This window comes from Notothenia rossii, assembly GCF_949606895.1.
Source record: "Notothenia rossii genome assembly, chromosome: 10".
Taxonomy (NCBI): domain Eukaryota; kingdom Metazoa; phylum Chordata; class Actinopteri; order Perciformes; family Nototheniidae; genus Notothenia; species Notothenia rossii.
Window position 1 is genome coordinate 19,380,793 of NC_136908.1, and position 27,078 is coordinate 19,407,870.

General features: G+C 40.6%; 1 protein-coding gene across 7 annotated transcripts; it reads right to left on the reverse strand.

Moving 5' to 3' along the window:
• Positions 1-26,774, reverse strand: LOC307021185 (myocyte-specific enhancer factor 2D homolog). 7 transcript variants are annotated; one of them, XM_079653048.1, is made up of 13 exons: positions 26,559-26,773; positions 17,191-17,561; positions 14,649-14,852; positions 14,021-14,158; positions 12,946-13,162; positions 12,140-12,196; positions 11,162-11,343; positions 10,077-10,106; positions 7,635-7,764; positions 7,002-7,185; positions 5,891-5,956; positions 4,761-4,811; positions 1-4,255 (listed from the first exon to the last, which is right to left on the reverse strand). In XM_079653048.1, exons 2-13 carry the CDS (start codon positions 17,242-17,244, stop codon positions 3,802-3,804), a joined length of 1,767 nt encoding a protein of 588 aa, XP_079509174.1. In that variant the 5' UTR covers positions 17,245-17,561; positions 26,559-26,773; the 3' UTR covers positions 1-3,801. The 7 variants fall into 7 exon arrangements, with proteins under 7 accessions (XP_079509174.1, XP_079509175.1, XP_079509178.1 ...); XM_079653049.1 differs by lacking the exon at positions 26,559-26,773 and adding an exon at positions 22,663-23,819; XM_079653052.1 differs by lacking the exon at positions 5,891-5,956 and having other exon boundaries at positions 26,559-26,774.
• Positions 26,775-27,078: the final 304 nt, after the last annotated feature.

Consider the following 27,078-nt stretch of genomic DNA (forward strand, 5'->3'; position numbering starts at 1 on the left):
TTCATTTCACTCAGTTTGTCTATTTAATATATAAAATACGGTAAAACATACGCAAAAAGGGTAAGGTTTCAAGGGACTTGGATACTTTGGTACAACAAACACTTTTTTGTAAAAGCGGTATAGAATTTCAATAACATATCAGTGCATACTTTGTATATGAAAATATACACAAATTGTATATCATTCTCAAAAAACAACAAAGAAATATTTTCTTTACAACAAAAACCCAAAGCAGACTAGCTCAACACAATATATTAGCTATAAATTTCATCTTTAGTATTTCATATGCTACATTATTCTGAGCCGTTTAAAAACTCACTGTGATGCATGTCCTGTATCATTACTGTACGTAACATACGTTGTGTTACCTGTATCCCATGCATTTACATTTTTTTCAAATTGAATGAATTACTAATTTCAGTTGTTTCCCGTTTTTATAAATATATTCTATATCTTAATTAAAATTGCAGCATTTAACTGGCATTTCCTTCATTGCATTTGCTAATACCACAAGAACTGATCGTGCAATTTTCAGCAAGTTGTTTTAAAAAAAGGAAACCAGTACTATATGTTCATGATAAGGAAGAGAAAATAAGAGAAAATAAAAACTATCCTACACAAAATAGCAATAAAATAAAAGCTCCATAATAATATCATTATCATAATAATAGACAATGGAACTGTCACCAGCACAAATTAATCCAAAAATAGTGAGTTTCTAAAAAACATTGTACACAACGAGTAACAGGGTGCAGGTTGTCATTTCTCATATAGATTGTCTTGTGACTAAGCTGCGTGCTGGACAGAGAACCTTTCTGTACATGAAGAACCTGCAGTGTGGTGTCACATCTCAGTCGACCATCAGCACCCACAAACAGTTCCACTCAAATCAATTTTTGAAAAAAATAAATGATGCATTAGCTCGGCCTGAAGGCTGGTACAGCTGGTAGTTTGGATCTTTAGAGGAATAGTTTTCCATTTGGGAAATCATTTGCAGTATGATGAGAAGTTTGACTCCACACCTAGTCTGTTAAATATGAAGCCAGTTAGCTTAGCTTAGCATTACAACTGAACACAGGGGTAAGCAGCTTGCCTGGCTCTGTCTGAAGGTCGAAAAAGAATGAAAAAACATGAATACTACCATCTCAGTGAATAACTATGATTGTTTCATCCAAAGTGAAGTGAACAAAGTTGTCTTAAGAACTTGATGCTATATTATGTCTTGAGAATATGGTTAAATCCATGTTTAGCCTTGTAGTCACATCATTTAAATAGCCCAAATTAGCTACTGTGCTATGGATTTGCAGAATGATTCCCAGCAGTGCATCCAACTCATAATATAAGGAATATAAGGTATAAGGAAATTGGGTTAAAATGCTTATTTATATATATTTTATGAAAAATGTTATTACCTTAAGACAGAGCCAGGCTAGATACGTGCCCATTTCCTTATTAGCTAACTGATTTACTGCACAAACAGTATTGATATTTAAACTGAATTTTCCGTCAGAAAGTACATTCGCGCAAGTTTCCCAAAATGCAGAACTACTCCATAAATGGTTCAGGAGGCAATTGTTCTCCGGGCATGAGTTTGAATTGATGACTGACAGAAGAAAAACTGTACTAACCTGAAACTAGCAGAGTAAAAAGCTACCCATAAGACTGTCAGTGAGGGACGGAAAAATGACCTGATCATAGAAAGCCTCAACAACACTGGGTGAAAATGTGTCTCAACACAAACCCACAGTGGAGACGTCAAACTCTGCTTCCACTCTCTGCTGTGACTTATCGCACCAAACGGCATCGATTCATAAAAGCAGCCACCTTCTGCACTTCAAGCACGTAATAACAGTCGACAAAAAGCAGCCAGTCTGAGCATCCTCTCAAGGGAAAGAAAAGGTCGAGCAGTCAGGAGAAACTTCCTATTTGTAGGATATGAACAACCCGTGTACACGCTCATACACACAACTTTGAAATGGTTTTCGACTAAACTAGAGAACATACTATAAAAACAACAAACACAGCACTTGGTAGCCAATTTCTTGACTTCATTTCAAAGTGAAAAAAGGCATAATCTGTGTCTATGGAGGAAATTCTGTCAAATAAGTGCATTTTATCTCCTAACTACGCTATAAGTGAACGGTTTGATGGGCAGGTGGTAATGGACAATATTACTTTGATCGTGGGTTTTTAAATAAGTGTGGAAGGAAAATATGATGACACCACAACCAAGCAGGCCTCTGTGAGTGAGACAAAGTGCACACACCATCAACACTAGCATAAAATAGTTTTACTGAAACACGTCGGCCCAACAGCTCTACCTAGTGTGGAGGAGCCCCTGCACCGGAGCTCCACATATCAAAGTCACACTCATATATGCAAACAGATCCACTGAGAATCAACACATTGCTTGTTTTTAGGGATACCTAGCAAAGTCTATGCAAATATAGTCGTATGTACATACACGTGGTTGAAGCTGAAAAGCTATTTCACTTGTCGCCAACTGAAGCGGTAGAAATATAGAAAATGTCTTTCTCCTTTTCACTTTTTGAAGAGCCGAGGAGAGCTAGAGAGAGCTAAAGAGGACATCAAAGCTTTTGTATAAGGAGTGATTTTTTTTTATACAAAGTCAGAATTCCTATTCTGGACAACTAAAGGACCTTCAAAACAAGTTTTTTTTTTCTCCAAATACCAACAGATAAAGAACACCTGGACTGAAAGACCCAAAGACTTTCCCTACCTACAAAAAGAGAGGCTCCAATAACTACTATGCATTTAACAGGATGGCATCTATTCCTGGTGATAAACCGGGCGGCTGGATTTCTGGTGCAACAACTTCCATCCTGGAGAGGAGAGGAGAGGAGGTGAGAGGACGGGACGGGGGGGGAGGGGCAGCCCGTCTGAGGAGAGTGACGGCCACGTTTGAAAAGCATCATCAATTTCTAGTTCTCGTGTTCTCGACAGTGATCTTTCGTCAGCCACTGCATCGTGTGCGAGAGGCATTTGGCATTTTTTGTTGTCGAGGAGAGGGGGGAGAGGGGGCAAGCTGCTCTCTGTCCCCCCTGTGGCTCGGGCCTGCCATGGGGGATGAGGTGGAAAATGTGGCAGCGTGAAGAAGAGTGATACATTTTCACCGGGAACTCCTCGGTTGCATCTGTTTGCTCAGTGCCAGATAGATGCTCAGTCCTCAAAACGTGTCCAGATTAAGTTCTATCCAAAAGTGCAGTTAGGAGGTGACTAATGGAAGGATGGACGGCACACGATCCGAGCGACGTTGGCGTTCAAAGAGTGAGAAGCGGCGAGTCGTACAAGTCCCATAATGACCACATGCCACCGTGAACAATGTCTATGTAAATACATGAAGGTGAAACCATGTGAGAGATTAATGTCAGATTGCAACAAAGAAAAAGTTCAACACCTCATTTTCTACCAAAACAAATGACTATACGAAGTCCATTCAAGCAAGAAGTCTTTAAAAACCTACCGTCCGTTCTTCACGGATCTACACGGGACGTCCAGCTGAGCTCAGAGGCTCCTCACTCAGAGCACTTTTACTTTTAGATCTTTTTAATGTTTTTTTGGCAAAGACGCAGCTGAGTTGTTTAATTTTGGACAGAGGCAGGTGTGTGATGATAGTGTCACATGGCAGTGAGGTGGGGGCAGTGGGGGTGTAAAGGATGAGTGTGTGTGTGTGTGTGTGTGTGTGTGTGTGTGTGTGTGTGTGTGTGTGTGTGTGTGTGTGTGTGTGTGTGTGTGTGTGTCTAAGTGTCACCAGAACTCCACTGTGGGTGCAGAGCGGCTCTATGTGACCCAGGTGTCTAATCTCATGCGCTTGATGTTTCCTCCCTCCTGATCCGGTTCGTTCGACGCCCTGAGGAGCTCCGCCGAGGGGCTGAAGTCGGGGCGTCCGCCGGGACCCCCGCCTCCTGTAGCACCGGCCGCGCTGCCCCCCCCTCCTCCTCCACCAGCCGCCCCGGTGTCATCGCGGTCGCTGCCTTCGAAGGAGCTGGCATTGCTGCTGACGCTGTCGGCGGGCGAGCGGCCGGTCGGCGGCTCCAGGCACAGCAGGGAGCCCGGGTACTGGGGGGGGGCGCTCAGGATGGCCCCCCCTGAGGTGGAGGACTGCGTGGATGAAGACGGAGGGGGGCAGGGGGTGCTGCGGTCCCGCCCCGGGGACACGGGCTCAGACTTGATGCTCACACAGGAGTTGGTGTTGACGGTCAGCATGGCGCCTTGAGATATGTGCGTCACCGGCCTGAGAGGGGGGGGGGGGGGGGGGGGCACAGAGAGAGGGAGACAATGGAGGGGGAGGGACAAAGGCGAGAAAACAAAAACATTCAAATGATTAGCTACTTTACAAAAAGGCGAACAAAGAAACTGGAAGGTCAACGTGTCGAGACAAAAACTCCAAAAACAAGGCACAGCACCAACAGGGAGAAGCAACACTCGATTACTCAATAATCAATTCCGAGCCATCAAAGCAGAATAACCCCCCCCCCCCCAGTGGTAAACAAAAGATAAACACAACAGCCCGGGAAGCGTGAAATGATTGGTGTGACAGGGTGTGTCGCAGTGAGGCAGCTATGATGTGAAGAAAAGACAGATGATAGTCAGAGAAATAAAAGCGGGTTAGAGCACGCGGTGAAACCGGAACTACGTCTCATTTCCTGTTTGACTGCAGACAGCAGCGGACATGCTTGGGGGGGGGGGGCAGCCAGAAGCGAACAGACAGACAGGAAAAAGGAAGTGTGATACAGTACCGGCCCAACCACTCGTCTCTACCCAAGAGCAGGTTGGACGGAGAGCCAACACTGTGGGGAGAAAACAAGATGTTGAGCCCAAACCAAAGGGAGAGGTGGATTAGAAGGCATGTGTGGAGAGAAGGGCGACACATTATTGCACATTATTACAGCAATAATGTTATTAATGTCTTCAGAAACAATAAAAAACCCTAATCTGCTGAGTTTATGTTTTCTGATCTAAAAACTCAGGAATAAATGTGGTAATAAAGGATATTGATATATTTTGATGTAGTAAAAAATGCATTCAAGAGCTCTAAGGTAAGGCCTAAATGAAGTTACATTTTTATAAGGAATAGGGACCCAAGGACCCCATATAATACAAATTCAAACAGAAATGTGCAGCACGAAGGAACAAAGAAGGAAAAAGTCAGCAAACGTATTGAAGCTTTGACTTAGTTTTATATTTGCATTGGTTCTAATTCTGGATTTCAATACTTATGTTTTTTCCTTTAGTATGCACTTTATAATTTTCTCCATTTTATGTTTTTGACTGTTGAGCTTTAACTCTTGCATGCGTTTGGTCCTCAGAGGCCACCGTATTTGCGTGTGCTCCAGGCTGTGGCAGAATATAGAAGGGGAACTATTGTCCGTTCGATTTCTTAAAATCAGAAACTTCATTTTTGTGTCTAATGTACCAGTAAAAGAAAAACGTATTACTTATATAATATTGAATGAACTTTTGCTATAGTGTTACAATGGTATAATTGCATATGCTGGCTGTAGAAAATAAACACACGACTACTTCTCCTGCTAGCTAAATACAATTAAGAAATATATTCTGTTTCATTGATTGAGTGATACTCATTTTCTATACAGCAAATACTTGTAATATGTATTAACTGAAGTATCGTAATGAAAATGTATCTTCACCTTATTGTGTGAGCTAAATTAAAACCAGCCTTTATATTTCTAAATTAAATACCACTTATTTATTTTCTTAAATCACAAAGTATGGCCTTAACATTCACTGTGTGTCGTTTGGTTTGGATAGAAGCCCTTTCAAAAAGGCAAAGTGGATTACACCCCCCCTCCCCCAGAGACAAGCTCATGACATTTCACACACGCACACACTAGCAGTGGCTGTTCACCTCAGATTGGCAGCCAGACTGGACACCTGGCTACACAGATCGCTCTGTTTGTCCACGCCCCACATGCTGCGGACGAGAGAGAGACACACTTCAAGACCTGGTGTTCACGCTGCAGGAGACAAAACTGGAGCCTGCTCAGTGCTCGCCACGCCAAAACTGGATATCAAATCTTAACAAGTCCTCTGATTTCACACAGAAGCTTCTCAGTTTTCTTTTTTGTAAATGTGTGGTTTCTGTTTTTATGTCTGTGAAGCCCTTTGTAACCTTGTTTAGAACGTGCTTACTAAAGAAATATTCGTATTAAATCTTGATTTCAAATATAAATGAATCTTATATAATCATATATATATATATATATATATAAAACGGGGAAAAAAAATAGGTGAACGTTTTCTATCAAGGGTGTTTACAGTACATAACACAAATTGCGTTCCATGTAGATAATACTTGTGACTTGTCTTTGCACGTCATTTTTCACTGGCAGAACGCAACTTGGTTTTTGGTATAGTTTTATAAAGCTCTATTCCATATTTTAAGTAAATAATAACATAATTTATAACAAAAAGTATGCACACATCCAGGCAAAATACTGTAAAATAATAAACTGCAGGGTACATAGGACCTAAATAAAGGGTTAAATGCTTAATAGATCAGATAAAGGCCATTAAGAGGTAGCACCTTTGGCTTTTCAGGCTGTTGAGTTTCTAATAAGAAATCCATTCTGCAGTTACTAATGTCCCTAACAAAGGATCTTTGTTGTACCGCTCAAGTGCATCAACTCCACTCCGCGAACCTAAATAGGAGATATTCAGATTGATGTTATGAAGAGGCTGAGATGGTGAGATGCTGGTGAGAGGTCAATTCACTAAAGAGGAATGTGAATTGCTGGCGTATAGAAAGGTCATGGTATGGATATCATGCAAGCTGACAGCGAAGGTCAGTAGTAAAGTATTATGAGGGTTGTCAGGAGACAGAGCTTTTACACCATAAATATGTCAGCCGCCGCCACCACCATCTTCCCTGAGGCGGGACGCAAGTGTCGGAGCAGTTTTGAGGAAACTGATTTAAATTAAAGACGCAGCGCGGTGGAGAAAATGAAGAAAATACTTACACCAAGTTGCTGAGGGAGGCAAGACTTAGTTGCTGCTGTTGTTGTTGCTGTAGCTGCTGATGTTGCTGTTGTTGCTGGGAAACAACCTGCTGCTGTTGCCATGACGACACACTGGTGGGCAGCAAGCCGCCAGGGGACGCCAGAGCGTGTAGAGCAGTGATGTCTGCGCTGGTCAGCTGGTACTCTGACAGGGGATACAAAAATAAAAATCACAACAAAGTTCACATCTAATATTTAATTTCTTAGGTTTAAAAATGTGATTTGATTCACTTTTAATGAACTATGGAGATAAATGAATACATGTAGGACGGCAAACACGACTAGACAGCACCAAAATCCCTAAACTCCTACTGTGACAATATCCACATGATATTTTGTTGATGAACAAAATAAAAGACTAAAATGTATTTAAAAAAAATAATAAAAAATATTTCCTGTGTCAGGAATATATGTTAACACACAATGAGCCCAGTCAGAAGGATGTAGTCAAACTACTTTACTTAAGTTTTATTCAGATTTTAAAAGACTTTGACAAAAACTAAGACTAAATAAACTAGCTGACAGCATAGCTACTTCAGCCTGTTGCTTTTACCCTTAACTAAGAGGATATTTGAGCTGCTGTGTTCAGTTCACCTGTGTTGTACGCGGTGGGCATGGCAGAGAAGGGCAGACCCTGAGCCAGCAGGCTGGGCGTTGCCACGGAGACCACGGGTGTGCTGAGGTTCTGAGCGGCCTGCACTCCTGCTGCCAGCCGCTGGGCGTTCTGACGGAGGAAGACACCGACTTGTTAGTCACAGCGGAGCAACGTCCTGTGTTGCCTCATGCTGAAAGACTCACTTTAGTAAAGTACATTCTGACATGCTGGGAATGACAATGTGTTTATGGCTTCATAAGTAAATCTCAGTCAGGAGGATTTACTGTCAGCAGGTTCTTCATGTCATGCATCAAAGAAAAGTTTCTTTGTTTGGATTACGCCATAACTCATATAACATTAAGGCAATTTGTTCAACCATCAGATAGAATTATCTAAGAGTTTCTAAGGATTTTTTAAAGTGCAATGTATGCCTTTATTTAATAGCAACATTTAGAGATGACAGAAAAAAAAGAGACACACTAACCATGGAAATTGTGCTTTATAGATAATGTATTGAAATGAAGGCCACGATGTGGGCTACATTTTTTACTTTTGACTTTAAATTAAATACCTAATGCTTCAAAAAATGTCATTTTGTGAAAGTGTCATTCACTACTTACTCACACTAACTTCATTTCTTAATAATTTTTCACAAGAAATGTGTAGGTTTTTCATCAAGTATTGGGACTATATAATACTATTGGCTTCTGCAACAAACAATTTACATGATCAATAATATTCTCATTATTTTAATGATACATAAAGTCATTGCTTAACCTAAACATTCCAGAAATGCAATTCTTCAATCTGCCAAAGTGTACATGCAACATTTTATATTCTACTTTTGAGATTGACAACATTTCAGAATGCATTACACAGTCCCACAGTAAACTATAAAGGTATGCAGAATAAAACAGGAACTGACTGTTATTTTTTAACTACTGTGACCCAAGTCTTAAACATGGAAACTGAATGAGCAGCACATATCCTGTTTCTCCAGTGGATGTCACTACAGGCCTTTCAGTTTGCTGCCTGGGTGCTTTCTGAACACACCAGCTGCTTGCTTTGTGTTTGAACGTCAAGATTGTACTTGTTGACAAAAGCAGCATTTCTCAAACACAGGGGCAACAGATATGCTGCTGCATGTGTGAAACTGCTCACATGAGGTCGTATCATCATGTCAGAAACACATCTCTGAAGTAACCATGACACTCTGGAGTCTGGGTCGAATCATTATACCACACATGAAAGGAACAAATAAAGATGTGCATACAGGAAAGCAAAAGAGGCCATCATTCTGCTCTGAAATGATTCTTCAGACTACTGAGACCTTTGGATACATTTACAGTGAGAGGGAGAGGAGGGGGGGGGGGGGGGGAGAGATACACCAGAGAGATGGGCCAGATTCAATTAACTCCCTTTGTGAAGAGGTGAGGAGGGGAGGCAGGGTGAGAGTGATGAAAATGAATCACTATCCTCTGGAAATGAGATTCTTGTCAACTTGGATTGGAATAGTAAAAAAGGGAGGGGGGTGGGGGGGTCGCCTGACAATCAGCACGAGCAGCAGAAAGCAGAAGCCATCGTCCCGCAGAGTACATGTATCTTGAATCAAGATGATTTGAAAGGATAACGCACTTCCTCGATTAATATGTTTTAACAACATTTCTCAATAAGGTCTCTGCTGTTCAACTTTTAAATGTTCATGCTTTTTAACTCAGGCTGCAACTAACACGTATATCATTGTTTCAATAATCTGACGCGAGACATTTAAATGTCTTGCTTTAAAACAAGCCCAAAATGATCCAGTTTATTATGAGATGAAACAGGACATTTCTCCAATCGAGACGTTTTTAATAGAATTGTAATTATCAAAATAGTTGCTGATTAACTTTGAGTTGATCCACTTATTGACTGCTCCTAACAACACTTATTTGATTTAAAACAAATGCAAATATATATATATATATTAGGAGCCACAGAATCCTAAAGTATTAAACACTTTAAGCTTTCCATATAAAAGACACGACTCCTATGTGACATGCTGATAATGGAACGCCAGTGGGTTTTTCCTGATTGACTCTAATTTCAATGGAAGGTGAAAATGGGCGTCGGTGCCGGGGAACATGCTCCGTGGCACTTCGTCAAGTGAACAGACACCCATGCTTCGAAGTGATATCGTACCATGAAGTAAATGGGCCGGGCTCAAATAGACGAGAGCAAGGATGACTCATGTGTCTAGATAATCACTGCGAAGATCATGATCCTAACCACACAACCATGAACCTCATGCAGTCGGGTGGGAATGACAAGTTGAAGACTATCCCAAAACAAATGTCAGTGGAGCAAGACCAAAACAATGAGAAAGTCTACATGGTAACCATGCTCATAATGTGCAAACAGCCGATAGCCATCGACTCATGCGAGTGACTGACGCGAATCACCTCGTTTACCAACTCCAGCTCCTCCTCTGTCTGCAAGGGTAACAGAGACAGTTTGATTCATTTGGATAATTAAGGGTAAAGAGAGCAATTTGAAAAGAAATACACATAACATTTTTACTAACAGATTACTTTTACGTTACCTTTTAAGTAATTCAAAGTATGCTAATTGTAACAGTTATTGTGTAGGACCTGAGATCAGAAGGTGCCCTATCACCTCGCCTCCATCATTAGGAGAATATTAAATAGTTGACAAAAGATCCATTTAGTCACTTCTGCAGCTTTTGGTCGTATCACAAGATCTTCTTGTTTTCTCCTGTTGCCAGGATCAGAAATAAGTGATCAAATGGTTTGAGCTGGTTATGTGCTGCGCCGGTAGAGTGGGTTCCTCAGAGCCTTTTGGCTGAAGAAGGGCAGAGCTGAGGCTGAATAGAAAAGTTGCAGGCCCTTAAACCAAAACAAAGTTCTGAGAGCAACTGCAGGTGATATTTATCCGTTGCTTTGACCCAATCCACACACGAAAAGTCATGTGATCCATTGTAAGTATGCAGATATTGGAGGTTTAAAGCACACACAAAAAATGGTACTGGTCAAACTGCTGAGGAAGATTGCGTGATACAATCAAGAGCTCCTTTCTAAATGGACCGTGTGAGTTGAAGATGTCAGTAGACGTGAGTGCATGTTTAGCTGATAACGCTCTGAGGAATCTTATCAGTGTGTCAGTGGGAGTTGGCTGATTCATCTGAGACTTGGCCAGAGTCAATATTGAACGCAGAGTCGTGAACGCAAATCTCTGCTAAGAACACAAGAAGGATGGTGAACAGCCTCTAGTTTATCTTCTTTTTAAATAATATAAATGGTTATATTATAATATAAATATATCAATTCCCAATGTTTTTGTAGAGTTTCCATTTCATTTATTGGCCAGTGAAGATGTGCTTCTCTGAAGTGAATACAAATAGTTTCTAGGGTTTCAAGCGTCAGGGTTCTTTTGATTTGAAAGACTAGTAACTACATGTGTGAACAAAAAGGTATAAAGAGACGTCTTCTTATTGTATGAAGGACCAGTTCAGGCTGGTTGAGCTCACCATCTGCATGAGGCTCTTCCCGCCCTGCGAGGTGATGACTCGGAGGTCTGGCTTGCGGCTGTTGGCCATCTGGGGGCTCGGAGGTGGGGGTGGCGACTTGGCCGGAACTACTTTCCCCAGACTGTTGCCGTTGGAAACGGTGAGGAGGCCTGGGGAGGCCCTGGCACTGGTGTATCCATTAGCTGCGGGTGGAAAGGACAGGAATCAATAGGAAAATCCAACAGGTGAATGCGAGCAGCGGGGTACGCCACTCAGACTCTAAATATTCCTCCACAGCTTTTTCTCCAGGCTGTTGTTCTGTTCTGAGACGCTCTCACGTATACACATTTCACAGAGTGAATACATCCGTTTATTAAAAAGGCAAACATCACCTCATCCAGAATCAAATTGAATTTAAGTAATAATGTTGTACTTTTTATTATAGCACATTTCTGTTCAGCCCCCACATGCAGTATCAAAATGAACTAGCCTATGACCCACTGTTTAAAGTATTGCAATATTTATATTTTTTTGATGGGTATCTATGGTAACTAACCAGGAAAAATCCATTTAGTTACTGCAAATGCAAATGAAACATTTCCCTCTGCTTTGCATTAAAATCATTCAAAGGGGGAAAGTCTTGTTTGTAAGGTCAAAATGTCTTCAAAAAATACATGTGATTTGGGAACACTTTAGAACATTTGACCACACACAAACATTTAAAGGAAGAATTACGAAAAATTAAAGGACTATGATGTCCTATAGTGTTAAAAAGTGATAGTAAAGCTGCTGGGAATCCCATGCATGTGTTTTGAGGCTACAGGTGGCCTCCCTGTTCACTCCAAGGCACACACACAGATGGTGCAGAGGAGGAGAGGAAGGCTGGGATTCATCATTGAATACAGACCAGATACCTGAGGAACTCTTGACGGTCACAAATAATGATTAAACAGACTCAGGATCTGAACTAACGCAGCAGTAGAGTAGGAGAGGACTCACGGACTGGACTTGGGCATCCTCCATTTGAATTATTCAGATCGCCTCCAAGAAGAGCACCTTTCGAATAAGGAAAAAGAGGATGTGAATAAACACCCAAAACAACACCAGAAGGTTTCACATGTTCTGAAATATAGTCCATAATAATGTGATATTTAACAACACTACACACTGGAGATTGTGCCAAGCCCACCTACAACATACACTTTTTAGATGCTTGTTTTTCGTTTAATTTAATCAAATTTTCATCCTTAAAATATATTTTTCTCTAGTTCTTTCTTACTTTCAAAAAATGAATCTTTATCACACATTAACCCGGCATTTCACAGATTGTGAACCTCTTGAATTTGTCTTGCCCAGATAAGACGAAAACACGATCACAAAATCGATGAATTAATTTAAAACATCAATTAAAAAAAGAAGAAGCTGTGCAGCAAATACAATTTTGATTTAGGAAACTCTACTTTATGAATGAAGCTACAAATGTATCGTTTGCTTCATATTGAGGTTTCTTTTAAACCTCAATATGAAGGATTTGTTTTGGGTGATGACGTCATAATATTTGACTGGAGACATGATAAGCTTTTCAAAAACCAGAAATAGAAACTTCAAATGCAAAAAACAGTCGAACAGTGCAGAGGAATGTGATCCCCTTCCTGACGAACTGATCAGATATGTACATGAAATGATAAATAAGGGATGACACCTGGTAACAACAGATGCAACATAACACAGTATTTTCCTAAATACTGTGAACGTCTTCACCCTCTGTTTCTGCCCGAGTTTATACATCTACTGAGGACACTCACCTGCACTGGCTGGTCGCTGTGGCAACCCGGGAGACACCGTGTTTCTCTGGAGAGCTGGTTGCTGTGGCGACAGGAGGTGGTTATCCGTGAGCGATGATGATGTTACATAGGAGGTAGTTACCAGCGCGTTGCCAGGGTTACTGAACTGCAGTGTGCTCTGATTGGACGCCTGCACTGTGACTGGCATGGAGAAGGTCTGGGACGGAGCGGTGGACTGCTGCAAAGACGGGAGGGAGAAATTCACTTTTACTCTTCATCGCACAGAAAACTGCACACCGCCTCATCGCCACTTTTCAGAAATCATACTTTCACACATACAGTATATATATATATATATACACAACATCTTTGATAAGCTTAAATATTCTTAAAAAGCGATCTTTCCACTGGGTTGTATTACAGGTAAGCGACACATTTGAATATATTTTAGTTTTAACACAGCAAAGCAGATGGTTTAGCATGTCAAATCAAATCAAATTTAGTTACCTGAAAAATGCACAATGTATACACCTGAAGGGCCAAGTAACACTTTAAAGGGGCCATATTATGCTCATTAAGTCGAAGGAGGTTCTTCAAAGGAAGCACAGCATGAATTTAAGGCCACCAGGGTACTTTGATATAAGTTTGAGATATGTGTGAGCTTCGTCAGCGTATAATATTTAGTTAAGGTTTTCAGGAGAGAAGCAGTACACATAGGGCCGGAAAGAACTAACAAACTGTTAGTCCAAATAACAAAAAGCTGTTGAGGATGAAACGAGAAGTGAAGTTTCAAGAGAGTATTAGTTAGAATTCCTTTAAAATAATTCCGTCTCCTCAACTGCTTGAAATGTGCTTTGTTAACATTAACCAGATATGATAGTGACTGATCATACATCTGTTATCTCTTGTGTTGATCTGAAGTTTCAAGCTCTCTGTAAAAGACCTGGTGATAAAAACAACCGGTTAGAGGAACTTCACCCCAGTAGCCGTTTCCTGTAGGCGCTTGAGCAAAACACAGAATAATAACAAAGAAGTGTTTTTATCCCACAGTCCAGAGAGAAGCAGAACAGTCTTTACAGTATACTAGATGACTCACCCCGTAGCGCTTGAAGAGGACATCCAGGTCCTCTGTGGTCTTACGGTACTTGTCATCATTCAGGGGACTCTGGTCGATCGAGTCTTCCCCGTCCAGCTCTGGGCTGTCACACCCATTGAAGCCTTTCTTCCTCAAAGTCTATCAAAAAGAAAGTTAGGGTAGAATAAAATCAGCTGCTTGACACTCCATTAAAAGTTCAATTCTGATGCCTATATTGATATAAATGTTGATTAAATATGTATGTGAGACATTAGCAACACTACCTGAGGAGGAGCCAAAACTCAGCTAATTGGTTACTTTTATGTGGAAAAGTGTATTCTAGTATGTTCTTGTGTAAAAGCTACAAGGAGGAACTAAGGAGTTTTATTAAAGTGGCAATAGACATTATGAAGTACATTTTGATTGCAAAATGTAGTTGAAAAGTTGTCAGATAAGTGTTCAGATGTTGTACTTGACTTACTGCCTTCCACTTTTAAAAAAGGGGGAACTTGTTAACTTCTATAAAAGGATGATTGGTATCTTATTTCTCTTTAAGGCTAGGTCTCTGTTTTTACACATTTTTAGATGACCAAAAAACTCAAGCAAGTTTGCGACTCGTACACCAACGCTGCTACTTTGATTAGTTTACCTCGATAATGTCGGCATTGGTCCGGCTCTCGTGAGGCTCGTTGTACTCGGTGTATTTGAGCAGGACCTTGTCCATGTCAGTGCTGGCATACTGGAACAGCTTGTTCGCGTGGTTGAAGATGATCAGAGCGATCTCGCAGTCACACAACACACTCAGCTCGTAGGCCTTCTTCATCAAGCCAAACTTTCGCTTTGTGAATGTCACCTGGGAGAAAAGAGCAGAGAAAGATGGGGAGAGGGAAACGGGACGCTGTTTGATTACACACGCTTTAATAAAAACTAAGAAAACTCACTGGAGGTCAGACATACAGGTAAACAACCTGACTTTTGCTGTGTAGAACTTTCCCACTTTATCCATTCACTCTCACATGTTCTACTATTTCTAAGGTCTCAATGTTTCCCTTTCTAAGGGTTAACACTTGCTGTTGAGATAAAAATAATGATTTGTTTTTGGGTTTGATGTAATCCACACAAAAAGAGGTTTACACTTGCTAATCAAAATGAAATTCACAGTTCAGGAGAAGAGATGTTGATGCTATGCTAGTAATGTTTCAGCTGCCTAGTAATGAAAAATATGATCACATAACATATATCCAATAAATGGTATTGTAGGTTCTCTTTCAGAACTATCACTGCACCAGCAGAGGCAGTTTTCAGCCTCAGTAATGAAGCATTCTTGATTTGGTTATTGCCTTTTATGACTCATAACTATCAGCACAACAGTGCAATAACTAGGGATGCTCCGATCGCCAATTTTGGGGCCGACAGTGAAGAATAAATATATTTATAACTAGTTTAGCTTGTTCCAGAGGTAGATGAAATAGCTAAGTGTGTTAGGTCTAACTCTAAGTGTGTGTGTGTTGCTCCGCTCACCGGTCCGTCACAGCGGGCGGAGCTGCAGGATTTCTGCTTCACACACGTTGCATACCGCTATTTTATTGTCATTTTTGGACACCTTAAAATACTGCCAGACCGGTGAAGTCATTTTGGCGAGCTTGTTTTGCCGCGCAGAGAGAAAAGTGTCATGTATTTCACGACTCATGTGATCGGCTCCCCCGCATTTATAGAGAGCACCGATCGATCGGCTGAGAGTGAATATCGGCGGCCGATCGATCGGAGCATCCCTAGCAATCAGACTTTCAAGCAATAACCAGTCAACGATTAAATTCACTGCTAGTACAAACATGAATATGCATTGAAAGGAAGGGCTGTTCATTTCGACATTTGTTTATTTGAGTTGTTGCCCATATTCTATAATTTTGCGCTGAATTATTTGATATAAAAACAAGAGGATTGATGTACTTCGATGTTAAGGTTCATAAGGAATGTGACAGAACACCCAGTACACCTTGGTCCAGGTAGAGAACTACATTGGAGCACAATTTGAAAAAACGTATAAAACGTAACGATGAATGGGAATACGTTTATTTTCAGAGTCAGAGTACATGTCAAAAGCACAGAGGACACGGTGACAAGAGTTTGGGCATTAAATGTTTGATTAATTGTATCAGATGTTTTATAAAAGTTTGATTTGAAAAATGATCAAAAAGTGATTTTAGTATATTTCAGTGAAATGCTGCACACTATTTGTCTAAGTAGTAGATTTTGTTTAATCTAAAAACAGTTACCGATCTGTCAGAGTTTGAGACCACAGCTGGGAAGAGTTCACAAAAACAGTCATAACAGGAATAAAAATCCCCTGAAAATATCAAATTAACATTTTTGTTTGATTACTCATCGAACTGGGAAAACAAGAAGGACGTTGGTTAGGGAGGAAAACAAGAGTCACAGTGACGGAGCTGCTGTGATTGTTGATCCAAGTGCAGCTTTTTACAAATCTGGGCTGCTTGGCAGGATGGCAGAAATAGAGAAAGAGACATGACGCATGGCAGTGTGCTTGGGTTTTGTACAAAAAATACAAAAAATGAACACGTGGAGGACTGAAAAAAATCCGTCAAAAATATTCTGTGGTGTGATGAAAGCAGAACACAAACTCATCCAACACCGTCCCAACTGTGAAGCGGGGTGCCAGCCTCATGCAGGGCAGACTCGTGAGGAGAAAGGGAACAACAAATGGAGCTGAAAAAGGAACATTGCTGAGGCCATCCTGCTGAAGAGCAGCTGAGACCTTTCACTGCAGCTAATGTGTATATTTGAATGGGACAATGACACAAGCATAAAGCCAGATCAACAATAGAGCAGCTTGAGGATCAGAAAACTCATTAAAAAAAAATCTGCGAATGATTTCCAACTGCTGAGTTCCCAAATCTGCCTGGCAAAAACCACAGTGTGACTTCAGGAACTGCACGATTTATCATCTGTGATATTAATATGTTGATACTCAAGTTTCTTTTAATCACTGAGCCTTTTCATAAGTATAAAGGTAATCTTTTCCAATATATTTGAATGAAAAATGGTGTTGAATAATATTCCGAAAAACAATTTAAAATCAGTTCTGCTTGGGTAATACCACTTTTAGTTTTAAAAACACTTAAAAACAACTTAGCCACAGAAAAGAGTAACGTAACTTAGTTAAGACTCACCTGCTTGTTCCTTTCGTCGGTGATCCGTTGGATCTGAATCTTTTTCCTACCCATGATGCTTTGCAGTCGTGGACACAAATGTCAGTCAAGTGGAGAAACGCCTCTCCGAGGGTGTGAGAGGAAGTGCAGTCTTCTACCGCTTACTTCAGCCCAAAAGCAATCAGACACAGTCATGCATCCGAGGACACGTGCACACACATTTCCCTGGCCAGGTGTGGGGAAGCAGCTGTCGCCTCGAGAGTGAAGAGTGTGATGAAGAGATGTGTGATGTTGAGAAGTGGAGGTCCTCAGTTCATCGTTTGGTTAACAAGGAAAAAAGTGACAACCTCCCCTGCAGCTGCTGTGGTGAGAGGGGGGGGGGGGCTGCTCTCCTGCAAGAGACAGAGATACGGTTACTCAAATATCACACGAACATCAAAATCAAGACATGTGACGGAAATAATTCAATGAGATCAGTTCATAAGGGTCGTGCATTTAGAAAGAAAGAAATAATTTCATATGAGAAAAAAAAAAAGAATGTATGTAATAACAAAGAAGACGGCAATGATGTCTTATTATTATAGCGGGGGGTCACAGGCACACATCATGGCTTCTGTCTAACCAATACTTAATTCTTAAGAAGCAACAACCATGATATGAGGTTTTTTGTTTATTTACATTAAAAAGGGTTTATGATTTAATCTCAAGCTTTGCTATGTTGTTACTCTGTCTTCAAGGTGACTGTCGGGAGAGGTTTGTGTTGCATATCTCTCTAAAGTACATTTCGGCAGGTAAAGCTGCTGAGGAGATGGATGATTCCTACTCATTACAATAAAAAGAGGTGCATGTAGAAACACAAACCCTATCCAAGGCAGTATTATGAACTAATTAATAATCGACAGTTAAAGGTGGGGTAGGTAATTTTGGAGAAACCAGCTCAAGTGCGCTGGAATTTGAAAATTCACAGCCGGATAAAATGTGCCACTTCCTTACAGAGCCCCTCCTCCAACACACACGAACGCACACATGACCAATGAGGGCACGAGATAAGTTTGTGCACAGATGGAAGGCTGACAGGAGGCAGGTAGGCCATCCAGTTATTTTAGCCGGGCCGGCTCAGATCGTTGGTCGTACTTTTTACAATACTACGGCTTCCACAGATGACATTTTTTTATGGATTTGTTGTCAAAGCATTTAATGTATTCATTGCTATTGGGATGTTAAGAGCATTCCATGGAATATAACAAGTATATCTCGAGCCGGTTTCTCAAAACTTACCTACCCCACCTTTAACAGCTCCTGAGTCCAAAATCTGTGGACTACTGTATTTCATTTCCAACTACAATTTTGAGTGTCCATCCACTCATCATAAACTCTTGTCATGTATTATTGTTTTATCTTTGTAATGGCTTAATGATTGATTGAGTAGATGGATAATAGATTAGTGAATCGTAAAAAACTTGAGTCATCAGGATGTACAAGCAAAAGGTCAGCATGTTTTCTACACGCAGTGTGCATTAGCCCCTGTAGAGCCATTCAGTAACAACACTACACAAACAAAGAAAAGCCCATTCTTCTAGGAGGAAATATCAGAGAAACGGACTCAGTATAGACAACCTAAGAGCTTTAGAAGGCTCTATATTAAAATCATGTTTTAAAGATTATTTACATACAGGAGAATATTATAAGAAACACTCATTCATGTGTGTTCATGGCATGTGTTGGGTGTCAGTCCAAAATATGTAAGGCATCAGAGGCATATTGAACACAGGCTGAATCTGTGGTACTCTTTATATTAGCCATACTTTGAAATCCTGAAGTCATGAATAAAAAATGATGAACAAGAGTGAATAAGAAGCCTTGACAACGTGTGTGTGAGTTACAGAGATATGTAAGACTAAAGAAGCTGATCAGTGTCCTGGTCATGTTGCAGCTGCTGGAGTCAAAGGGTTAATTGTTTCCTAAGTGATATTCCTTCGTGAATGTCTGCAGGTGTAACCAGCTGTGCGGCATCAATGCATCAATAATGGTGGAGTGGATCCAGATTTATAAATCTTTATCAGCAGTGTCCAACAGTTTCCCTTTGCTTAATCGTGTCAACATGACGTCATTATATATTGCAGACTATGCATTTTGATTGCATCTAGAATTAGAAATGACACTTAATCTTCATAACGAATCCAAATGAACTAAACAGTAATGTAGCTGCACATATCCCTCCTCTAAAATATGTCTACAACCTGAATGAAGTTTACAGTAGCACTGCACAGTTAATCATATCACAGTTCTAGCTTCATCAGTTCACTAAACTTGCTCAGGTGTGATGCTGATGCTTGGCATTGAAGGTGCACGCTCTGCTACATTAAATCAAGCGCTCCCTGGATATGATAGGAATGGTCGATTAATCTGCGGTTAATTAGAAGATTAACAGAAAAGTAATTGGCAGCTATTTTAATGATTGATTAATTCTTTAATTTTTCAACCAGAAATGCCCACCATGACATTTCTAGCTATTCTGATTTGAAGATAACTCTTTGGGCTCTGGTATATAAAATGTGCCATTGTTCACATTCCCATAGGTTAATTGAGGATTGATAGAGGACGAAGATATCGTTTTTTCTTCTTAACCGTCTGAACCTTTCCCCCATTGTGTCTGTCCTCTATCAGAATCAGGTTATTGACCATTAATGTATTGATCTATAAAGAAAGTGCCTTGGTGTTTTGTTGCATTAAAAAAGAGGGTATGCAAGAGTCGAGAAAAAAATAGAAATACTAGACCAAAAACACAAAACAATACTACTATAACAAAAGTGTACAACACAAATGTAATATGTATAATATAAGTGATTTATTTACAGTCTAGAGAACTATATTCAGAATGACATACTGTACATAGCTGAAGTTAACCATAGCAGCCAAAGATGATTGTAATTTTTGTTACACATTTGTTTTGCTATTATGTATGTGTTTGTATAAATTCCCCAATGAAGGAACTGGTTTGGTGTTAGACCAGCTCTGGAGTTGAAATTAAGACGGTAAGGCTAAAGATTCTAGTCTCCATGCTGTAGTGAAAAGTGGAAACAAAACAAGCCTTTACGTTACTAAATACATTAGCTTCCTTGAAATCCATTCTCCTTGCTACACAAAGGCTCAGGCGTGTTAAGTTTTCCCTTCAGTCTTAACCCTCCATGACCATGCTCTCCAGTGGGATTGTTGTCAGGCCAGACGGAAAAATTGAATACTCCAGTGGAGAGCACTCGGGGCCTCCACAGACCACATTTCAACACTTCAGAGCACCAGCTCGAGAGTTAATCAGAAATTGTAATAAAATCCAACATATAATGTTCAACTCTGAAAATCTCAGTGTCATTCCATCAGTGCCATGTATTACATCAACAGTATTATATGAAACTTCAACCTTCCGTATAAGCCATATTCTTAGCAATCCATTTTCACTTTCCTGCTTACTAAGTCGTTTTTAAAAGATGTTACTATCAGAAGACAATTGATTCTTCAAATAAATCAGCTGTGAGAAGAATGACCCACAATAAATAGTTAATTTCTCTGTCATTACTAAAAACAATACATTTGTACTATCACTATTCATTCAGTCACCACAGCAAGTGAATTATACATATTTAAAATTTGACAAAAAGAGAGCATTGCTATTGAACGCTATATTGGCAGATATTCTGATTAAGGTATCAGAATTTGATCAATTGATAAATAGAAAAATAAGCAGAAACTTTTGTTATGATCGGATTTGGCCTACTTTTTTTAACGCATTTTAAGGTTCCATCGTCTCAAATGGCAGGATTTGCTCTCTTTGTTGTTTGTGAAAGCAAACTGAATAACTTTTGGTTGTGACTTTTCGTCAGACTAAACAAAACATTTAAAGGTGGGGTAGATACGTTTGAGAAACCGGCTCGAGATACACTTTTTGTTATATTCCATGGAATGCTCTAAACATTCCGATAGCAATGAATATCTTTAGTGCTTTGACAAAAAATCCATAGAAAATGTAATCTGTGGAAGCCGTAGTACTGTACCAATCATTTTAGCCGGCCCGGCTAAAATAACTGGATGGCCTACCTGCCTGTCAGCCTTCCATCTGTGCACAAATGTATCTCGTGCCCTCATTGGTCATGTGCGCGTTTGTGTGTGTTGGAAGAGGGGCTCTGTAAGGAAGTGGCAGATTTTCACCGGCTGTGTATTTTCAAATTCTAGCGCACTCGAGCTGGTTTCTCCAAAATGACTTACCCCACCTTTAAGGACGTCACTTTGGGCAATGCTCTCATATTTATTTTCTTTTTTATTTCATGGTCAAAACTAGTTAAAATATATTGTTACAGAAATGTGACTGATGTTATCATGCCTCAAAGCTCAATTTGATGTTTTTTTAAAAAGTCTTGTGTTGTTAAGATAACAAGGGGCGATTTTGTTGCAGCTGGCATTGAGATAAGCATCATACGAACATTCATTATACAAACAATTACCACGGATTACGTAATGTAAAACCCAAACTTATTAATTTAACAATGGGAAAAGCAGCAAATCATACAAGCTGGATAAATGAATTCAAAAGGTTATTGCATTTTTCAGTCGTTGACTTATTGTTGCATAATGGCTTCGATTAGCTCATATTAGCTACTTCACAATTTTCTGAATACGAGTATGTTCAGTAGGAAATCAAATGCTGTAAAAGGACATACTAGGCCAATGTATTGGATAACATGATCATGTCAAAAAGAACATTTTTATTCAAAAGTTATAAGTTTATATAAGTAACATTTTCTGTGACAACAGCCCTAAGCAAAAAAACACAACTTGAAAGTGTTTGAATTCCACTTAATGATGTCCGCTGTCAAACAACATACACAGACTAGCAATTGATTCCGGACAGCCTCACACAATACTCCAAAGACTGAATCATGTATGATGTGGTTTGTGCTGCGCCTTCATGGAGATTTTCATACATTATAAATATCTGTATTCACAGCGGCTCTGGACGTCATCATTCATTAGTGCAGCACTAATTAGACCCTCCAGAAAAACGGGGGCAAAAATCCTTGATTATGCGGGCTAAATTCCTTGATTATGCGGGCTAAAATCCTTGATTATGCGATTAAACATGCGGGGTTTTTATGTGATTTTATGCGGTGAAATTGCGGGAAGTTGCGAAATATGCGGAAAGTTGCAAAATATGCTAAATATGCGGGGAAAAAGAATTAAAAAAAATTTAAATATTGGGCTGTCTTATTTATTCTCTCTCACACACAACCTGCCACTAACGTTAAACCCCTTTACTATTCAATTAAACACATTCAATGTTTATTTATTGTAAAAGCAATTGGGCTATTTTAATCTCACACACACACACACACACCCCTCCCACACACACACACACACACACACACACACACTTCTCCGCCTCATTCTGTTTTCATTTACTCGTTCGTTATCTGACAAGCTTCAATCTTGTAGGCTACTCACTTCGTTTCTTGTAGCCCTCGAAAGGGTTTTAGAGGTTGATGCTCACCGTCGATTTTCTCTTATGCTCCAACCAATATACAGTCTATGGCTCCAACATACAGTTGCACGGGGTGCAGAATAGTTTCCCCCCACTTTTTGCCCGGTCTTTAGTAGAAATGTTTGTCGGTAAATGAGATGGATTAGATTTTTTCATCTTGGTGTTTTCTCTATCGTGTGAGCTCCACACGTTCACTCTATACAGTGTTGTTTACATTCTGTGATGCGCGAGCTGATGACGTCACGTCAAGACGAGTTAACTTTTTTTCCCCTCAACTTTGTGTGGAAAAATGCGGGGATTATGCGGCCTTTTGATAAATATGCAGCCTTTTAAAAATCTGCGCCATTTTGCGGTAAATTCTGCGATCGCAGAATCGCATTTTTCTGGAGGGTCTAACTAATGGCTCATTTCCACTGCAGCGGGATAGCCCCGTTTAAGCGTCCTCGCTCAGGCCTCGGGCTGCCTCGCTGGCCGTCCGAGGCCGTGGCGCTTTTCCATTACAGTTTAGGACCTGGGGTAGCAACGCAGTGTAGGCGGGGCATCTGTGCAGAGACATCCTGGAACACTTTCACATTTTGAGTTGTTCCGTCGAGCTCCCGCTGGATTTTATCATTCCCAATGAGATTTAGGAACGTCGTCACCTCCTCGGTCGACCACGGTGTGCTTTTCTTTGACGTTGCCATTTTTGTAGCTACTCCGTTTACAAAAATGCTGTGTATAAAAATGCTGCAAGCTTGCTTCTAGATATATATGCAACGCTAGGGATGATCTCGCGCGCAATCTTGTGACGATTCTCTCTGACCAATCAGCACTCGAGAGTGTTGACGTCACTTGTTCAGCCCTGGCCCTGGCCCGATAGAACCACGATTTTATGGGGCCGGAAAAAGAGGGAAAAAGTACCCGCTAGCCGTTGCTACGCTATATGGAAAGGCCACCAAAAACTGGCCTGGCCGCTTGAGGACGATTAAGGACGCTTAAACGGGGCTACCCGCTGCAGTGGAAATGCGCCATAAGGCACCAACTCTAAACAATTCGCACAACAAGACATGTAGAAATAACCCACTGCGAGAAGGGAAAATGATTAAAACTTCTCTTCCCTGCTGATTTGAGTAACTTTACCACTGTCAAGCTAGAATATTATCTTTGATTAGCCGAGGATTGAGCAGAAAGGGGCAACACTGCAAGGCTTCTGTCTAGCCTCCATCTCCCTGCCTGCCCTCTGCATGGCTGCCCCCTCATTACTGTAATTGACACGTTCTTCCCTCCTCGTCCCCCTTAAGGCGCTGATGGCTCAATTAGGAGCTGGCCGGAGGACTGATTGGACGCCAAGATAATGAGGTCGCCGCTTGGCTAAAACTGAGCCCTGCATCCGGCCAGCCAAGCTCGCTCTGTGACATACGGAGAGCCATTGAAGCCGAGAAAGACCGCTTAAAAGTCAATCTAAAAGACACTAGATAGAAGTGTATAATAGCAGAAAATGAATGACTTTTGCATGGACAAGGTTTGCCTCGTTATATTAAGAGGGCATACATTTGGTCACTCTTTTACCAAAGTGAGCCACGCACATGTTATTGGAATCATCCAAGTGATGGTTATGCAACCCTTGACATTTCTTCTGATGAAGGAGGGCGCAATCAAGCTCAGGGTAGGCATCTGTCTGTTTTGGAGCAGTGTAATTAGTGGCTATGACCTTTAGCGGATTATGCACTGGCCAATGAAATGTGCCAAAGCCCTGAGATAAGTGGTTGGAGCCTCAAACATGACTTGCAGTGGAGTTTGGTCATCCACATCCCTCAGACTGGGCTTTAGGACGGCCTTAATGGCTCAATCTCCACTCCCCAAAGATGGAGAGCGTTGATTTGCATTTGCATAGTCTCGTGACTCTGCAGCAACCTTTCACCTGACAATAAAAAGTAAGATGTGGTGATGAAAGATTAATGTATTTATGTCCTCTTTAAGAATTACACGAACAAGACATGTGACTATAAGTACATTTGCTGATAATTGTTTGGAACGATTTGTCTTCAATGTCAGAAAATTAGGAAACATGTCCACTGTAATGTATAAGTGGCCTCTTCAAATTCAATCGGTCCAAAACTAAATGAGTTTACTATCAATCAAAAAGGCGCAAATTCTCGAATTCAGGTAGCTGTATCATAAAATGTTTCCATGAAAAATTATATCAAAGAAAGGTTGGACTACATTTCAACCAACTTAAAGAGTAACCAACACTACATTTCAGATGCACATGCCAACTACTACGGTTAAAGCTGGCACTTTTTTCAGACAGACCGTTATTTGAACCATTACAACAACAAAAAAGAGTTTTACTAGCGTACAGTATTCTTCTGTGTAACAAGTTCACTGCTATCAAAAAACACTACCTCAAAAGCATAGTACCTAGTCAAAATATTTAATAAGAACATATTTTCATTTATTACTTGACTCCTCATGTCTTGCTATAAAACAACCTCTAGCAGACAAATCAATACAACTCCTCCAATGAAAGCCCCAAGGTCTTACTGTCCCTTCCACTTAACAGAATAAAAAGGACATAGAAAGTAAATCACCCAGGATTATGCTTGAGTAGTTGAGAATATCAATAACAACTTTTTAGGCAGACCTGAAGTATTTCGCCCCACACAGAGGACTGAAACTTGGAATAAAAGATGTTGCCTTTGCATTTACTGTTTAATACAGCACATTCAGATGCTGCTGAGGACTTTGAGAAACCTTTGGTTGATTTAATCCTGTTCATTTTGGCCACCACAACTGGCTTTGTCAGCTTAAAATCATACCCATAGGAAGTGCAAGTTTCAATAACGCTGTTATTTCAAGCATTTTAATAAAATACTTCTGTTAATAATATTGTAGCAAGGTCTTTGGGAAGCCAAGTTGTTGATCCTGCAGTGAGGCAAAAACAGAAATATGAATCTTTTTGATATGGAGAACTTGGCATTGACTTTAAAAAAAAAAAGGATTCAGCAGCAAATCAAAAAAAACTTACAATATACAATATACCTGCTGCTGATGGAGAACTGATTGCTGAAATGTGTCATCCACAACAATCAATCACTGTGACTGTACTACCTTCAGATGTTGATATCAGTCAAAAACACAGCTGCTTATGTCCATTGTACTGAATACATAGATCCCCATGCTCAAATCGTCACTTGTGCCATCATTTTTCTTGAGGCTGTTGTTAAAAGGAATCTGGAAAAATGCAGCTGAATGAGCAGCTTTTAACAAAAAGCCGATAAAGTATGTGTCTGTTTTCATCATAATGCCATGAGACTACTGACCATGCTAGATCTGATATACGAGGTCCACATGAGGTTAGTTTTTTGTAGAGAGTGAGCAGGACTCATGGCTACAAAAACTATGACAGATGGAGACTGAGTGAGTAGGCCCACTGACGACAGACAGACAGACAGACAGACAGACAGGTACCATACTGGCTCTAATGTGACAGGTTGGAAGCCAATACCACTATCATATCCTGATTTTTAACAAACCAAATAGGCCTACCCTCGTTTGAGTCACCACAGCCGGGGATGATTCACAGAGCAAAGGACGAGCTACTCTAAACAGGCCATTTCACAATGTTCAAGTTACGAGTCGACCGACAGCCATTACCTTCCTCTCCATATAACTCGGCTATGCAAGCTGTAGCACGCACTACTTTAAAAATAACATTACGTACATTTAGTACTGAAAAACTGACTATTCCTATATGTTATATAAACCAATACAGTGATTCTTAGGATAATTACTTTGCTTTATTTAAATTATAAAGCTAGCAGGTCAGCTTCTGTGCGAGGAGAAAAGACGCAGGAAGGAAATGTATCACTCCACTTACCCTGAAATATTGCTGATAAAAACTCGAAAATAGTCCAGTCAACACGTGCTCCTAATTTCTTAAGGTCTTAATTACGAAGCAGTAATTAATTACGCTGAGGTGACGTCTCTATTTACATGAATCCGCGGCATTTTATTCCATTTCATGTTGAAGTAACTATACTGTCCACCCGGGCGATACAGCGAAACCAGTGTACGATCGACGTCATTGAAATTAGCCCGTGATTGACCAGTCGGTAATCCAATAAGAAGCTGACGTGCGAGCCGTTCGTCCAATCAGAGCGCAGTTTCGCAAAAGTGGGCTGGTCTTTGCGAGAGGACATGACGGAGGTGACGGCCATGTTCTGCAATAGTGGTTGTATCCCTCCGCTTCAGTATTTACCTTTTGCATGATTTTGCATGTGGGGAAAATGTCACAGTAGCCCCGCTGTGCCCTGCCTGCTTTCCATAAGACAGCCCGCTAGGCCATTTGTTTTTCACGTCTGTTACCACAACAGCCTTGTGAAACGGTGGATAACCGT

Bases quoted from the DNA above. Each gene is read 5' to 3' on its own strand.
- LOC307021185 (XM_079653048.1), bottom strand. From the start codon at position 17,244: ATGGGTAGGAAAAAGATTCAGATCCAACGGATCACCGACGAAAGGAAC. The intron at 4,812-5,890 runs GTGAACAGCCAC...TTCTCCCCACAG, and splicing joins AGTCTGGCTGCCAATCTGAG to TGTTGGCTCTCCGTCCAACC. The intron at 4,256-4,760 runs GTACTGTATCAC...CCCCCCTCTCAG, and splicing joins AGAGACGAGTGGTTGGGCCG to GCCGGTGACGCACATATCTC.